General features: G+C 43.0%; 1 protein-coding gene across 1 annotated transcript in view; it reads right to left on the reverse strand.

The window, feature by feature from the left end:
- LOC139581963 (uncharacterized) overlaps positions 1–18994 on the reverse strand; it is a 39274-nt gene that overhangs the window by 10556 nt on the left and 9724 nt on the right. The window contains exons 5-9 of the mRNA XM_071412151.1: positions 18705–18820; positions 15708–15844; positions 15319–15479; positions 12392–12474; positions 12073–12151 (exon numbers count right to left, since the gene is read on the reverse strand). Of these exons, the coding sequence (XP_071268252.1) occupies positions 12073–12151; positions 12392–12474; positions 15319–15479; positions 15708–15844; positions 18705–18820 (576 nt within the window). The remainder of the gene's footprint in view (positions 1–12072; positions 12152–12391; positions 12475–15318; positions 15480–15707; positions 15845–18704; positions 18821–18994) is intronic.

Raw genomic sequence — 18994 nt, forward strand, 5'->3', positions numbered from 1 at the left:
AGGAACAGGAGCTCCACAATACTGTGGAGATAATATTCTATAAAGAGGAACAGGAGCTCCACAATACTGTTGAGATAATATTCTATAAGAGGAACAGGAGCTCCACAATACTGTTGAGATAATATTCTATAAGAGGAACAGGAGCTCCACAATACTGTTGAGATAATATTCTATAAGAGGAAGAGGAGCTCCACAATACTGTTGAGATAATATTCTATAAGAGGAAGAGGAGCTCCACAATACTGTGGAGATAATATTCTACAAGAGGAAGAGGAGCTCCACAATACTGTTGAGATAATATTCTATAAGAGGAACAGGAGCTCCACAATACTGTTGAGATAATATTCTATAAGAGGAGGAGGAGCTCCACAATACTGTTGAGATAATATTCTATAAGAGGAACAGGAGCTCCACAATACTGTTGAGATAATATTCTATAAGAGGAACTCCACAATACTGTTGAGATAATATTCTATAAGAGGAAGAGGAGCTCCACAATACTGTTGAGATAATATTCTATAAGAGGAAGAGGAGCTCCACAATACTGTGGAGATAATATTCTACAAGAGGAAGAGGAGCTCCACAATACTGTTGAGATAATATTCTATAAGAGGAGGAGGAGCTCCACAATACTGTTGAGATAATATTCTATAAGAGGAACAGGAGCTCCACAATACTGTTGAGATAATATTCTATAAGAGGAACAGGAGCTCCACAATACTGTGGAGATAATATTCTATAAAGAGGAACAGGAGCTCCACAATACTGTTGAGATAATATTCTATAAGAGGAGGAGGAGCTCCACAATACTGTTGAGATAATATTCTATAAGAGGAACAGGAGCTCCACAATACTGATGAGATAATATTCTATAAGAGGAACAGGAGCTCCACAATACTGTTGAGATAATATTCTATAAGAGGAACAGGAGCTCCACAATACTGTGGAGATAATATTCTATAAAGAGGAACAGGAGCTCCACAATACTGTTGAGATAATATTCTATAAGAGGAGGAGGAGCTCCACAATACTGTTGAGATAATATTCTATAAGAGGAGGAGGAGCTCCACAATACTGTTGAGATAATATTCTATAAAGAGGAACAGGAGCTCCACAATACTGTTGAGATAATATTCTATAAGAGGAACAGGAGCTCCACAATACTGTGGAGATAATATTCTATAAGAGGAAGAGGAGCTCCACAATACTGTTGAGATAATATTCTATAAGAGGAAGAGGAGCTCCACAATACTGTTGAGATATTCTATAAGAGGAAGAGGAGCTCCACAATACTGTGGAGATAATATTCTATAAGAGGAACAGGAGCTCCACAATACTGTTGAGATAATATTCTATAAGAGGAAGAGGAGCTCCACAATACTGTTGAGATAATATTCTATAAGAGGAAGAGGAGCTCCACAATACTGTTGAGATAATATTCTATAAAGAGGAACAGGAGCTCCACAATACTGTTGAGATAATATTCTATAAGAGGAACAGGAGCTCCACAATACTGTTGAGATAATATTCTATAAGAGGAAGAGGAGCTCCACAATACTGTTGAGATAATATTCTATAAGAGGAAGAGGAGCTCCACAATACTGTTGAGATAATATTCTATAAGAGGAAGAGGAGCTCCACAATACTGTTGAGATAATATTATATAAGAGGAAGAGGAGCTCCACAATACTGTGGAGATAATATTCTATAAGAGGAACAGGAGCTCCACAATACTGTGGAGATAATATTCTATAAGAGGAACAGGAGATCCACAATACTGTTGAGATAATATTCTATAAGAGGAAGAGGAGCTCCACAATACTGTGGAGATAATATTCTACAAGAGGAAGAGGAGCTCCACAATACTGTTGAGATAATATTCTATAAGAGGAAGAGGAGCTCCACAATACTGTGGAGATAATATTCTATAAGAGGAAGAGGAGCTCCACAATACTGTTGAGATAATATTCTATAAGAGGAAGAGGAGCTCCACAATACTGTTGAGATAATATTCTATAAGAGGAAGAGGAGCTCCACAATACTGTTGAGATAATATTCTATAAGAGGAGGAGGAGCTCCACAATACTGTTGAGATAATATTCTATAAGAGGAGGAGGAGCTCCACAATACTGTTGAGATAATATTCTATAAAGAGGAACAGGAGCTCCACAATACTGTTGAGATAATATTCTATAAGAGGAACAGGAGCTCCACAATACTGTGGAGATAATATTCTATAAGAGGAAGAGGAGCTCCACAATACTGTTGAGATAATATTCTATAAGAGGAAGAGGAGCTCCACAATACTGTTGAGATATTCTATAAGAGGAAGAGGAGCTCCACAATACTGTGGAGATAATATTCTATAAGAGGAACAGGAGCTCCACAATACTGTGGAGATAATATTCTATAAGAGGAACAGGAGCTCCACAATACTGTTGAGATAATATTCTATAAGAGGAAGAGGAGCTCCACAATACTGTTGAGATAATATTCTATAAAGAGGAACAGGAGCTCCACAATACTGTTGAGATAATATTCTATAAGAGGAACAGGAGCTCCACAATACTGTTGAGATAATATTCTATAAGAGGAAGAGGAGCTCCACAATACTGTTGAGATAATATTCTATAAGAGGAAGAGGAGCTCCACAATACTGTTGAGATAATATTCTATAAGAGGAAGAGGAGCTCCACAATACTGTGGAGATAATATTCTATAAGAGGAAGAGGAGCTCCACAATACTGTGGAGATAATATTCTATAAGAGGAACAGGAGCTCCACAATACTGTGTAGATAATATTCTATAAGAGGAACAGGAGATCCACAATACTGTTGAGATAATATTCTACAAGAGGAAGAGGAGCTCCACAATACTGTGGAGATAATATTCTACAAGAGGAAGAGGAGCTCCACAATACTGTTGAGATAATATTCTATAAGAGGAAGAGGAGCTCCACAATACTGTGGAGATAATATTCTATAAGAGGAAGAGGAGCTCCACAATACTGTTGAGATAATATTCTATAAGAGGAAGAGGAGCTCCACAATACTGTTGAGATAATATTCTATAAGAGGAAGAGGAGCTCCACAATACTGTGGAGATAATATTCTTCAAGAGGAAGAGGAGCTCCACAATACTGTTGAGATAATATTCTATAAGAGGAAGAGGAGCTCCACAATACTGTGGAGATAATATTCTATAAGAGGAAGAGGAGCTCCACAATACTGTTGAGATAATATTCTATAAGAGGAAGAGGAGCTCCACAATACTGTTGAGATAATATTCTATAAGAGGAAGAGGAGCTCCACAATACTGTTGAGATAATATTCTATAAGAGGAACAGGAGCTCCACAATACTGTTGAGATAATATTCTATAAGAGGAAGAGGAGCTCCACAATACTGTTGAGATAATATTCTATAAAGAGGAAGAGGAGCTCCACAATACTGTTGAGATAATATTCTATAAGAGGAAGAGGAGCTCCACAATACTGTGGAGATAATATTCTATAAGAGGAAGAGGAGCTCCACAATACTGTGGAGATAATATTCTATAAGAGGAAGAGGAGCTCCACAATACTGTGGAGATAATATTCTATAAGAGGAAGAGGAGCTCCACAATACTGTTGAGATAATATTCTATAAGAGGAAGAGGAGCTCCACAATACTGTTGAGATAATATTCTATAAGAGGAAGAGGAGCTCCACAATACTGTGGAGATAATATTCTATAAGAGGAAGAGGAGCTCCACAATACTGTTGAGATAATATTCTATATGAGGAAGAGGAGCTCCACAATACTGTTGAGATAATATTCTATAAGAGGAAGAGGAGCTCCACAATACTGTTGAGATAATATTCTATAAGAGGAAGAGGAGCTCCACAATACTGTTGAGATAATATTCTATAAGAGGAAGAGGAGCTCCACAATACTGTTGAGATAATATTCTATAAAGAGGAAGAGGAGCTCCACAATACTGTTGAGATAATATTCTATAAGAGGAAGAGGAGCTCCACAATACTATTGAGATAATATTCTATAAAGAGGAACAGGAGCTCCACAATACTGTTGAGATAATATTCTATAAGAGGAAGAGGAGCTCCACAATACTGTTGAGATAATATTCTATAAAGAGGAACAGGAGCTCCACAATACTGTTGAGATAATATTCTATAAAGAGGAAGAGGAGCTCCACAATACTGTTGAGATAATATTCTATAAAGAGGAAGAGGAGCTCCACAATACTGTTGAGATAATATTCTATAAAGAGGAAGAGGAGCTCCACAATACTGTTGAGATAATATTCTATAAAGAGGAACAGGAGCTCCACAATACTGTTGAGATAATATTCTATAAAGAGGAACAGGAGCTCCACAATACTGTTGAGATAATATTCTATAAAGAGGAAGAGGAGCTCCACAATACTGTTGAGATAATATTCTATAAAGAGGAAGAGGAGCTCCACAATACTGTTGAGATAATATTCTGTAAAGAGGAAGAGGAGCTCCACAATACTGTTGAGATAATATTCTATAAAGAGGAACAGGAGCTCCACAATACTGTTGAGATAATATTCTATAAAGAGGAACAGGAGCTCCACAATACTGTTGAGATAATATTCTATAAAGAGGAACAGGAGCTCCACAATACTGTTGAGATAATATTCTATAAAGAGGAACAGGAGCTCCACAATACTGTTGAGATAATATTCTATAAAGAGGAACAGGAGCTCCACAATACTGTTGAGATAATATTCTATAAAGAGGAACAGGAGCTCCACAATACTGTTGAGATAATATTCTATAAAGAGGAAGAGGAGCTCAACCAGTACAACATTTGAGGTGCTGTTACTCAGCTCGATTTCTGGTTGTTTTACAGGTCAGGAGTGTCCTATTCCCGAGACAGAAAGATGAAAACAGTTCCTGCGTCGCCCTCCGTCATGGCACCATCAGCTCATCTTTAAGAGTTGATTCAGCTCAGATGCCCCCTGACCAAAATAGACATTTTGCAAACAAATATTTACAGTTAAGGGAAAAGCTAGCCTGGTCCCAGATCTGTGTGTGATCTAGTACTCCATTGCAGTCATTGTCAAGCCAATTGGCATAACAAGGAGTTGGCCTGACGGCAGAAACAGGCCAAGGAGTTGGCCTGACGGCAGAAACAGGCCAGGGAGTTGGCCTGACGGCAGAAACAGGCCAGGGAGTTGGCCTGACGGCAGAAACAGGCCAGGGAGTTGGCCTGACGGCAGAAACAGGCCAAGGAGTTGACCTGACGGCAGAAACAGGCCAAGGAGTTGGCCTGACGGCAGAAACAGACCAAGGAGTTGGCCTGACGGCAGAAACAGACCAAGGAGTTGGCCTGACGGCAGAAACAGACCAAGGAGTTGGCCTGACGGCAGAAACAGACCAAGGAGTTGGCCTGACGGCAGAAACAGGCCAAGGAGTTGACATGACGGCAGAAACAGGCCAAGGAGTTGACATGACGGCAGAAACAGGCCAAGGAGTTGACATGACGGCAGAAACAGGCCAAGGAGTTGGCCTGACGGCAGAAACAGGCCAAGGAGTTGACATGACGGCAGAAACAGACCAAGGAGTTGGCCTGACGGCAGAAACAGGCCAAGGAGTTGACATGACGGCAGAAACAGACCAAGGAGTTGGCCTGACGGCAGAAACAGGCCAAGGAGTTGACATGACGGCAGAAACAGACCAAGGAGTTGACATGACGGCAGAAACAGACCAAGGAGTTGGCCTGACGGCAGAAACAGGCCAAGGAGTTGACATGACGGCAGAAACAGACCAAGGAGTTGACATGACGGCAGAAACAGACCAAGGAGTTGACCTGACGGCAGAAACAGGCCAAGGAGTTGACATGACGGCAGAAATAGACTGGCACTCAGGCTACAGAAACAACACCTGTTTGTCCTGTGATATCAGACGACCCAGAATCAGTTCACTGTACCATTATTCTACATCTCAATGCCCAGGGCTGTTCCTGCATCAGCTGTGATAAAGAGGTGAGGGGAGGGGGTTGTCAGGTTCATCCTGTTGTTGGTTACTACAAGTTATGGAGACTTGAGAGAATACAAATCGTAATGAGTTATGATTGCTTGAGAAACGCCTTTTGGACAATATACTACATTTGAATTGTTCTGTCAAATACAAATGAAGACCAGTGAGAGATCCTGTAATGAATAAACCTTTTATTATTCAACACACAGATACATATCAAATATGTCAGAAATGTAACTAATAATATGACAGAAGGGAAAACAAAACTTTTCACATTGCATAGTGAAGGAAAAATAACAAGCCACAGCATCATTTAAAGTCATAAAAGGAAAGTTCACAGTGAAGAACTGTTGGCAAATACACAGAATGGATCATCCTCCTCTATTTACATGCATTATGTTGGCCGACTAAAGACAGCTGGTCTGTTGGCCGACTAAAGACAGCTGGTCTGTTGGCCGACTAAAGACAGCTGGTCTGTTGGCCGACTAAAGACAGCTGGTCTGTTGGCCGACTAAAGTGTTGGCCGACTTAAGACAGCTGGTCTGTTGGCCGACTAAAGACAGCTGGTCTGTTGGCCGACTAAAGACAGCTGGTCTGTTGGCCGACTAAAGACAGCTGGTCTGTTGGCCGACTAAAGACAGCTGGTCTGTTGGCCGACTAAAGACAGCTGGTCTGTTGGCCGACTAAAGACAGCTGGTCTGTTGGCCGACTAAAGACAGCTGGTCTGTTGGCCGACTAAAGACAGCTGGTCTGTTGGCCGACTAAAGACAGCTGGTCTGTTGGCCGACTAAAGACAGCTGGTCTGTTGGCCGACTAAAGACAGCTGGTCTGTTGGCCGACTAAAGACAGCTGGTCTGTTGGCCGAATAAAGACAGCTGGTCTGTTGGCCGACTAAAGACAGCTGGTCTGTTGGCCGACTAAAGACAGCTTGTCTGTTGGCTGAATAAAGACAGCTGGTCTGTTGGCCGACTAAAGACAGCTGGTCTGTTGGCTGAATAAAGACAGCTGGTCTGTTGGCCGACTAAAGACAGCTGGTCTGTTGGCTGAATAAAGACAGCTGGTCTGTTGGCCGACTAAAGACAGCTGGTCTGTTGGCCGACTAAAGACAGCTGGTCTATTGGCCGACTAAAGACAGCTGGTCTGTTGGCCGACTAAAGACAGCTGGTCTGTTGGCCGACTAAAGACAGCTGGTCTATTGGCCGACTAAAGACAGCTGGTCTATTGGCCGACTAAAGACAGCTGGTCTGTTGGCCGACTAAAGACAGCTGGTCTATTGGCCGACTAAAGACAGCTGGTCTATTGGCCGACTAAAGACAGCTGGTCTATTGGCCGACTAAAGACAGCTGGTCTGTTGGCCGACTAAAGACAGCTGGTCTGTTGGCCGACTAAAGACAGCTGGTCTATTGGCCGACTAAAGACAGCTGGTCTATTGGCCGACTAAAGACAGCTGGTCTGTTGGCCGACTAAAGACAGCTGGTCTATTGGCCGACTAAAGACAGCTGGTCTATTGGCCGACTAAAGACAGCTGGTCTATTGGCCGACTAAAGACAGCTGGTCTGTTGGCCGACTAAAGACAGCTGGTCTGTTGGCCGACTAAAGACAGCTGGTCTGTTGGCTGAATAAAGACAGCTGGTCTGTTGGCCGACTAAAGACAGCTGGTCTATTGGCCGACTAAAGACAGCTGGTCTGTTGGCCGACAGTCACAAAGTGCCTAAAATAATTTCACACATCAAAACAGTCAAGTCTGCTGCAGCTGAAAGTCGCATCGTTCTTCCCAAATAGCACCCTATTCCCTATATAGTGCACTAGTTTTGACCAGAGCCCCATGGCACCCTATTCCCTATATAGTGCACTAGTTTTGACCAGGTCCACAGGGAGCAGTTTTGGATTCAAGAACAGCCATGCTGTCACAATGGCCAAGAACATACCAAGATGCTGTTCCAGTCTAAACTTCTATTGATGTTGAAAGGGCAATTCCACCACTTCACGGTCATGTTAATTATCTCCAGCACAATAGCAGTGTCTACATACGTGACAACACCACATTTCTACATGCTATAAAAAAAAAAAAATTACGTTTCAAACAGATTTGCGATGATGTGTGGCACGAGAAATCCCCCTCCCCTCCCTCACTCACCCCCCCCCTCACTCAACCCCCTCCCTCGGTCTAGAAACGCCCCTTCCTTGGTCTATGTCTGTCATTATGTTACCAGACTGCCTCCCAACTGCTCTGGTTAATACAGCTGTCATTATGTTACCAGACTGCCTCCCAACTGGTTAATACAGCTGTCATTATGTTACCAGACTGCCTCCCAACTGGTTAATACAGCTGTCATTATGTTACCAGACTGCCTCCCAACTGGTTAATACAGCTGTCATTATGTTACCAGACTGCCTCCCAACTGATTAATACAGCTGTCATTATGTTACCAGACTGCCTCCCAACTGCTCTGGTTAATACAGCTGTCATTATGTTACCAGACTGCCTCCCAACTGGTTAATACAGCTGTCATTGTTACCAGACTGCCTCGCAACTGGTTAATACAGCTGTCATTATGTTACCAGACTGCCTCCCAACTGCTCTGGTTAATACAGCTGTCATTATGTTACCAGACTGCCTCCCTACTGGTTAATACAGCTGTCATTATGTTACCAGACTGCCTCCCAACTGGTTAATACAGCTGTCATTATGTTACCAGACTGCCTCCCAACTGCTCTGGTTAATACAGCTGTCATTATGTTACCAGACTGCCTCCCAACTGGTTAATACAGCTGTCATTATGTTACCAGACTGCCTCGCAACTGGTTAATACGGCTGTCATTATGTTACCAGACTGCCTCCCAACTGGTTAATACAGCTGTCATTATGTTACCAGACAGACTGCCTCCCAAAATGGCACCCTATTCCCTACGTTGTGCACTTCTTTTGACCAGGGCCCATAGTGGACCCTGGGAAGTAACATTTTAAAAGGCCCGCCTTTTGGCATCAGAGAGAAAAATCAAGCCTCATCTTGGCGATGTAGAGAAATGTATGCATTTTCACAACAATTCTACACACATTTCTCCATGGAGCTGAGAGAAATGTTTACAGTTTTAAAGGGAATTTCATGCAATTCTATGCATTTTTTCCATGGCTAATGTGTTATTCTGCTCAAACATAAACAATATCAATAATGCTAAATTGTTCCTGTAATTTCTCCCCGAATGTCCAGCTTTTATTATTTTGTTGAGTGTTAGTTCTCAGAGAATATATTATGGACAGCTCCATTATCTCCATCTGGTATTATGGACAGCTCCATTATCTCCATCTGGTTTTATGGACAGCTCCATTATCTATATCTGGTTTTATGGACAGCTCCATTATTTATATTATCTATATCTGGTTTTATGGACAGCTCCATTATCTATATTATCTTCATCTGGTTTTATGGACAGCTCCATTATCTATATTATCTCCATCTGGTTTTATGGACAGCTCCATTATCTATATTATCTCCATCTGGTTTTATGGACAGCTCCATTATCTATATTATCTCCATCTGGTTTTATGAACAGCTTCATTATCTATATTATCTCCATCTGGTTTTATGAACAGCTCCATTATCTATATTATCTTCATCTGGTTTTATGAACAGCTCCATTATCTACATTATCTTCATCTGGTTTTATGAACAGCTCCATTATCTATATTATCTTCATCTGGTTTTATGAACAGCTCCATTATCTCCATTATCTTCATCTGGTTTTATGGACAGCTCCATTATCTTCATCTGGTTTTATGAACAGCTCCATTATCTACATTATCTTCATCTGGTTTTATGAACAGCTCCATTATCTATATTATCTTCATCTGGGTTTATGGACAGCTCCATTATCTACATTATCTTCATCTGGTTTTATGAACAGCTCCATTATCTATATTATCTTCATCTGGTTTTATGGACAGCTCCATTATCTATATTATCTTCATCTGGTTTTATGGACAGCTCCATTATCTATATTATCTTCATCTGGGTTTATGGACAGCTCCATTATCTATATTATCTACATCTGGTTTTATGAACAGCTCCATTATCTATATTATCTCCATCTGGTTTTAGTTTGTCCATCACGAAAATGTATTAAAACATGAATATATATACAGTACCAGTCAAAAGTGTGGACACACCAACTCATTCAAGGGTTTTTCTTTATTTTTTACTATTTTCTACATTTTAGAATAATATTGAAGACATCAACACTGTGAAATAACACATATGGAATCATGTAGTAACCAAAAAAAGAGTCAAACAAATCAAAATATATATTTGGAGATACTTCAGTATCCACACTTTGTGCAAAGCTGTCATCAGGGCACTCTTGGCCTTCTCTCAATCAGCTTGTGTAACCTTTATTTAACTAGGCAAGTCAGTTAAGAACAAATTCTTATTTACAATGACGGCCTACCCCGGACGACGCTGGGCTAATTGCGTGGCCGCCCTATGGGACTCCCAATCACGGCCGGATGTGATACAGCCTGGATTCGAACCAAGGACTGTAGTGAGGCATCTTGCATTGAGATGCTGTGTCTTAGACCGCCGAGCCACTCAAGAGCCCTAGTTCATGAGGTAGTCACCTGGAAGGCATTTCAATTAACAGGTGTGCCTTGTTAAAAGTTCATTTGCGTTTGAACCAATCAGTTGTGTCGTGACAAGGTAGGGGTGGTATACAGAAGATAGCCCTATTTGGTAAAAGACCAAGTCCATATTATGGCAAGAACAGCTCAAATAAGCAAAGAGAAACAACAGTCCAACATTACTTTAAGACATGAAGGTCAGTCAATACGGAAAATTTCAAGTTTCTTCAAGTGCAGTCGCAAAAACCATCAAGCGCTATGATGAAACTGTCTCTCATGAGGACCACCACAGGAAAGGAAGACCCAGAGTTACCTCTGCTGCAAAGGATAAGTTCATTATTGTTACCAGCCTCAGAAATGCTAGAGTTCAAGTAACAGACACATCTCAACATCAGCTGTTCAGAGGAGACTGTGTGAATCAGACCTTCATGGTTGAATTGCTACAAAGAAACCACTACTAAAGGACACCAATAATAAGAAGAGACTTGCTTGGGCCAAGAAACACGAGCAATGGACATTAGACCGATGGAAATCTGTCCTTTGGTCTGATGAGTCCAAATTTTAGATTTTTGGTTCCAACCACTGTGTCTTTGTGAGACGCAGAGTAGGTGAACAGATGATCTCTGCATTTGTGGTTCTCACTGTGAAGCATGGAGGAGGAGGTGTTATGGTGTGGGGGTGCTTTGCTGGTGACACAGTCAGTGATTTATTTAGAATTCAAGGCACACTTAACCAGCATGGCTACCACAGCATTCTGCAGCGATACGCCATCTCATCTGGTTTGGGCTTAGAGGAACTATCATTTGTTTTTCAACAGAACAATGACCCAACACACCTCCAGGCTGTGTAAGGGCTATTTGACCAAGAAGGAGAGTGATGGAGTACTGCATCAGATGTCCTGGCCTCCACAATCACCTAAACTCAACCCAATTGAGATGGTTTGGGATGAGTTGGACCGCAGAGTGAAGGAAAAGCAGCCAAGAAATATTCAACATTTGTGAGAACTCCTTCAAGACTGTTGGAAAGCATTCCAGGTGAAGCTGGTTGAGAGAATGCCAAGTGTGCAAAGCTGTCATCAAGGCAAACGGTGGCTATTTGAAGAATATCAAATATATTTTGATTTGTTTAAAACTTTTTTGGTTATTACATAAGTCCATGTGTTATTTTATAGTTTTGATGTCTTCACTTTTATTCTACAATGTAGAAAATAGTCAAAAGTTAAAAAAATAAAAAAATAAATGTTTACACTGTCACTTCTGCATTATGTTACCAAACCCGCCCAAAGGATTACAATGGCAGAACATTTTAGAACAAGTCGGGGCTTCCAATTTGGCCAGATAGTGACGACCTGTATCAAGGCTGGTTAATGTGATGGAGACAGGTGGCTCATGAAGGGGAGAGGGAGGTGAGGTGGAATGGACTACAACATCTTTATCAGCCTGATTACTTCTTATTCTGGGTGTAACAGGAAATGAGGTACTTGTTCCAGGCAGACTGACATTTCTTGGTTCGCTCCTGCGCACTACCTACAACACAGACAAAGAGAAAGACAGAGAGAGAGACAGAAAGACAGAGACAGGCAGGCAGAGAGAGAGAGACAGGCAGAGAGACAGAGAGAGACAGGCAGAGAGACAGAGAGAGGCAGGCAGAGAGACAGAGCAAGGACCACAATGAGAGTTGAGCTTCAAGACTATTGTATATAAGCTGCTGCCCTCTAGTGGAGAAACTCAGAATGATCACCAGACAACAATGTAGAAGGCACATACTTCTCTTGATTCCCAGGTTTCTCAGCTTGTCATGTTTAGCATGTCCATTCTGAGCCAGTCTCAGAGACAGAGAGGCTCCTCTCCTGAAAGGGACAAAATATTTCATGACAGAATCATTCAGTGCTTAAAGGTTCCAGTTTATTTGCCATGTGAGATAAACACATACAGGGCATTTGGAAAGTATTCAGACCCCTTCACTTCTTCCAAATGTACAAAGTTACAGCCGTATTCTCAAATTGATTAAACAGTTCCCCCCCCCCCATCAATCTACACACAATACCCCATAATGACATCACAATACCCCATAATGACATCACAATACCCCATAATGACAATGCAATACCCCATAATGACATCACAATACCCCATAATGACATCACAATACCCCATAATGACATCACAATACCCCATAATGACAATGCAAAAACATGTTTTTAGAAACGCTTGCAAATGTATATATATATTTTTTTTACATTTACATTAGTATTCAGACCCTTTACTCAGTACTTTGTTGAAGCACCTTTGGCAGCGATTACAGCCTTGAGTCGTCTTGGGTATGACGCTACAAGCTTGGCACACCTGTATTTGGGGAGTTTCTCCCATTCTTCTATGCAGATCCTCTCAAGCTCTGTCAGGTTGGATGGGGAGCGTCGCTGCAAAGCTATTTTCAGGTCTCTCCAGAGATGTTCGATCGGGTTCAGGTCCGGGCTCTTGCTGGGCCAATCAAGAACATTCAGAGACTTGTCCCGAAGCCACTTGTGCGTTGTCTTGGCTGTGTGTTTAGGGTCGTTGTCCTGTTGGAAGGTGAACCTTCGCCCCAGTCTGAGGTCCTGAGTGCTCTGGAGCAGGTTTTCATCAAGGATCTCTCAATACTTTGCTCCGTTCATCTTTCCCTCTAGTCTCCCAGTCCCTGCCGCTGACAAACATCCCCACAGCATGATGCTGCCACCACGCTTCACCGTAGGGATGGTGCCAGGTTTCCTCCAGATGTGACTCTTGGCATTCAGGCCAAAGAGTTCAATCTTGGTTTCATCAGACCACAGAATCTTGTTTCTCATAGTCTGAGACTCTTTAGGTGCCTTTTGGGAAACTCCAAGAGGGCTGTCATGTGCCGTTTTACTGAGGAGTGGCTTCCGTCTTGCCACTCTACCATAAAGGACTGATTGGGGGAGTGCTGCAGAGATGGTTGTCCTTCTGGAAGGTTCTCCCATCTCCACAGAGGAACTCTGGAGCTCAATCAGAGTGACCATCGGGTTCTTGGTCACCTCCCTGACCAAGGCCCTTCTCCCCCGATTGCTCAGTTTGGCCGGGCGGCCAGCTCTGGGAAGAGTCTTGGTGGTTCCATTTAATAATGATGGAGGTCACTGTGTTCTTGGGGACCTTCAACGCTGCAGAAATGTTTTGGTACCCTTCCCCAGATCTGTGCCTCGACACAATCCTGTCTCGGAGTTCTACGGACAATTCCTTCGACCTCATGGCCTGGTTTTTGCTCTGACATGCACTGTCAACTGTGGGACTTTATATAGACAGATGTGTGCCTTGTCCAATCAATTGAATTTACCACATGAGGACTCAAATCAAGTTGTACAGTATAGTGCATTCTGGTGCTCAGGTTGACTTTTATAATAAACTCATACCTCACGTCCCCCGGTTGCAATAACCTCACGGCCCCCAGTTACAATAACCTCACGGCCCCCCAGTTACAATAACCTCATACCTCACGGCCCCCCGTTATAATAACCTCACGTCCCCCAGTTATAATAACCTCATACCTCATGTCCCCCCAGTTATAATAACCTCATGTCCCCCCAGTTATAATAACCTCATACCTCACGTCCCCCAGTTATAATAACCTCACGGCCCCCAGTTACAATAACCTCACGGCCCCCAGTTACAATAACCTCACGGCCCCCCATTTACAATAACCTCATACCTCACGGCCCCCAGTTATAATAACCTCACGTCCCCCAGTTATAATAACCTCACGGCCCCCCAGTTACAATAACCTCACGGCCCCCCAGTTATAATAACCTCATACCTCACGGCCCCCAGTTATAATAACCTCACGTCCCCCAGTTATAATAACCTCATGTCCCCCCAGTTATAATAACCTCATACCTCATGTCCCCCCAGTTATAATAACCTCATACCTCACGTCCCCCAGTTATAATAACCTCACGGCCCCCAGTTATAATAACCTCATACCTCACGGCCCCCAGTTATAATAACCTCATACCTCACGGCCCCCAGTTATAATAACCTCACGGCCCCCAGTTATAATAACCTCATACCTCACGGCCCCCCAGTTACAATAACCTCATACCTCACGTCCCCCAGTTATAACCTCATACCTCACGGCCCCCAGTTACAATAAACTCATACCTCACGGCCCCCAGTTACAATAACCTCACGGCCCCCCAGTTACAATAACCTCACGGCCCCCCAGTTATAATAACCTCTTACCTCACGGCCCCCCAGTTATAATAACCTCACGGCCCCCCAGTTATAATAACCTCACGGCCCCCAGTTACAATAACCTCATACCTCACGTCCCCCAGTTATAATAACCTCACGGCCCGGCCCCCCAGTTATAATAACCTCATACCTCACGGCCCCCCAGTTATAATAACCTCATACCTCACGGCCCCCCAGTTATAATAACCTCATACCTCACGCCCCCCAGTTACAATAACCTCATACCTCATGGACCCCAGTTACAATAACCTCATACCTCATGGACCCCAGTTATAATAACCTCATACCTCACGGCCCCCAGTTACAATAACCTCACGTCCCCCAGTTACAATAACCTCATACCTCATGGACCCCAGTTACAATAACCTCACGTCCCCCAGTTACAATAACCTCATACCTCACGGCCCCCAGTTACAATAACCTCACGTCCCCCAGTTACAATAACCTCATACCTCATGGACCCCAGTTTTCCCTTCTCCATGAAGAGTTCCACCATGGTGTTGTGTCTCTCTCCCTGAGGGTAGAGCCGTGCGTACAGCGTCCTGTTGTCCACCATGTCTCTGAACCAATGTACTGCCTGCTGGGTCCAGCCACACACGTCCACTGGGCGCACCTGGGATGAGACCAGTAACTTTTATTAGGTTTATTTGAGAGGTCATATAATACAAGAGACAAGTAAAAATATATGACCTGCCCTAAATTTATGAACCTCTCAAATAAATAACTAATTTATTTAAACTTTATTTATCCAGTCAAGTGATGTTATATACCGGTGCGGTTAAAGGGATAAATTGTGGTGTGGTTAAGTAGAACATGACAACAACCACGATGAACCACTCACATTAGCCAGGGAGACCTGTATGGCCTGTAGAGGAAGTGATGTCATCTCAGCACTGAATTCCTTGATGTTACATAGAGACAGACAGGAAGTGTCTCCGTAGTCCAGCCTCCTCACCTCCACCTCCACCTCATTGATGTCTGACAGACAGAGGAGAATATATATATAAGTTGCCCTCATTGTTCTCAGAGCTGGCAGAACCAGCCCTGTTGTATGACAGAGCGAGGAGAAATGCACCACATTACCAAAAGTATGTGGACACCTGATCGTCCAACATCTCATTCCAAAATCATGGGCATTAATATGGAGTTAGTCCCCCCCTTTACTGCTATAACAGCCTCCACTCTTCTGGGAAGGCTTTCCACTAGATGTTGGAACATTGCTGCAGGGACTTGCTACCCTTCAGTCACGAGCATTATAGTGAGGTCGGGCACTGATGTTGGGGGCGATTAGGCCTGGCTCAGTCGACGTTCCAATTCATCCCAAAGGTGTTCGATTAGGTTGAGGTCAGGGCTCTGTGCAGGCCAGTCAAGTTCTTTCACACCGATCTCAACAAACCATTTCTGTATGGACCTCGCTTTGTGCACGGAGGCATTGTCATGCTGAAACAGGAACGGGCCTTCCACAAACTGTTGCCACAAAGTTGGAAGCACAGAATCGTCTAGAATGTCATTGTATGCTGTAGCGTTAAGATTTCCCTTCACTGGAACTAAGGGGCCTTCCCAGAATAGTGGAGGCAGTTATAGCAGCAAAGGTGGGGACCAACTCCAATTTAATGTCCATGATTTTGGAATGAGTTTTTGGACTAGTTAGTCAACATACTTTTGATCATGTGGTGTATCTTCCCAACCTCCAGTGTCAGATCTCAGAGCTAAACAGATTCCTGTTGGATTAGTAGAGAGGGTCTGGCATCATGATCCCATTTGGTAGCGTCCTAGGGGTTATTAACATTCTGCAGCGTCCTAGGGGTTATTAACATTCCGCAGCGTCCTAGGGATTATTAACATTCTGCAGCGTCCTAGGGGTTATTAACATTCTGCAGCGTCCTAGGGATTATTAACATTCTGCAGCGTCCTAGGGGTTATTAACATTCTGCAGCGTCCTAGGGATTATTAACATTCTGCAGCGTCCTAGGGATTATGAACATTCTGCAGCGTCCTAGGGGTTATTAACATTCTGCAGCGTCCTGGGGGTTATTAACATTCTGCAGCGTCCTGGGGATTATTAACATTCTGCAGCGTCCTAGGGGTTAACATTCTGCAGCGTCCTAGGGATTATTAACATTCTGCAGCGTCCTAGGGATTATTAACATTCTGCAGCGTCCTGGGGATTATTAACATTCTGCAGCGTCCTAGGGGTTATTAACATTCTGCAGCGTCCTAGGGATTATTAACATTCTGCAGCGTCCTAGGGGTTATTAACATTCTGCAGCGTCCTGGGGGTTATTAACATTCTGCAGCGTCCTAGGGGTTAACATTCTGCAGCGTCCTGGGGGTTATTAACATTCTGCAGCGTCCTGGGGGTTATTAACATTCTGCAGCGTCCTAGGGATTATTAACATTTTGCAGCGTCCTAGGGATTATTAACATTTTGCAGCGTCCTAGGGATTATTAACATTCTGCAGCGTCCTAGGGGTTAACATTCTGCAGCGTCCTAGGGGTTAACATTCTGCAGCGTCCTAGGGGTTAACATTCTGCAGGGTCCTAGGGGTTAACATTCTGCAGCGTCCTAGGGGTTAACATTCTGCAGCGTCCTAGGGGTTAACATTCTGCAGGGTCCTAGGGGTTAACATTCTGCAGGGTCCTAGGGATTATTAACATTCTGCAGCGTCCTAGGGGTTAACATTCTGCAGGGTCCTAGGGATTATTAACATTCTGCAGCGTCCTAGGGATTATGAACATTTAGAAGACATATTTTACCTCATATTTTACATTTACGTCAATTAGCAGACGCTCTTTTCCAGAGCGATTTCCAGAAGCCATTAGAGTTAATCGCCTTGTTCAAAGGCACATCAACAGATTTTTCACCTTGTCGGCTCGGGGATTCGAACTAGCAACCTTTTGGTTACTGGCCCAACACTCTAACCTCCACTCATCATGAAACATAAACATCTAACCTCCACTCATCATGAACCATATATATCTAACCTCCACTCATCATGAACCATATATATCTAACCTCCACTCATCATGAACCATAAACATCTAACCTCCACTCATCATGAACCATATATCTAACCTCCACTCGTCATGAACCATATATATCTAACCTCCACTCGTCATGAACCATATATCTAACCTCCACTCATCATGAAACATATATATCTAACCTCCACTCGTCATGAACCATATATCTAACCTCCACTCATCATGAACCATATATCTAACCTCCACTCATCATGAAACATAAACATCTAACCTCCACTCATCATGAAACATATATCTAACCTCCACTCGTCATGAACCATATATCTAACCTCCACTCGTCATGAACCATATATCTAACCTCCACTCGTCATGAACCATATATCTAACCTCCACTCGTCATGAACCATATATCTAACCTCCACTCGTCATGAACCATATATCTAACCTCCACTCGTCATGAACCATATATCTAACCTCCACTCGTCATGAACCATATATCTAACCTCCACTCGTCATGAACCATATATCTAACCTCCACTCGTCATGAACCATATATCTAACCTCCACTCGTCATGAACCATATATCTAACCTCCACTCGTCATGAACCATATATCTAACCTCCACTCGTCATGAACCATATATCTAACCTCCACTCGTCATGAACCATATATCTAACCTCCACTCATCATGAACCATATATCTAACCTCCACTCGTCATGAACCATATATCTAACCTCCACTCGTCATGAACCATATATCTAACCTCCACTCGTCATGAACCATATATCTAACCTCCACTCATCATGAAACATATATATCTTACCTCCACTCATCATAAAACATATATCTTACCTCCACTCATGCCACATATCTTGGCCACCTGTGCCCGACACCAGCTCTCCTGTTGGGGGAACCAAGCCACGACGTAGGTCCCGATGTCTGGAATACCCTTCAGCTCTGCTAAACCACTGCAAGACAACCGGCCAAAGACAGGGTTGAGGAAATGACTAAATGTAAAGGACTTGGGTAAAGTCCTGTTTTAGACTGGCGCTCTGCTTAAAAAGTAGTGCACTACATCAGGAATAGGGTTCCATTGAGGACACACCCTGAGTGTGTCTACTATATTTCTTACACCAATCAAA

This window comes from Salvelinus alpinus, chromosome 7 (assembly GCF_045679555.1).
Source record: "Salvelinus alpinus chromosome 7, SLU_Salpinus.1, whole genome shotgun sequence".
Lineage (NCBI taxonomy): Eukaryota > Metazoa > Chordata > Actinopteri > Salmoniformes > Salmonidae > Salvelinus > Salvelinus alpinus.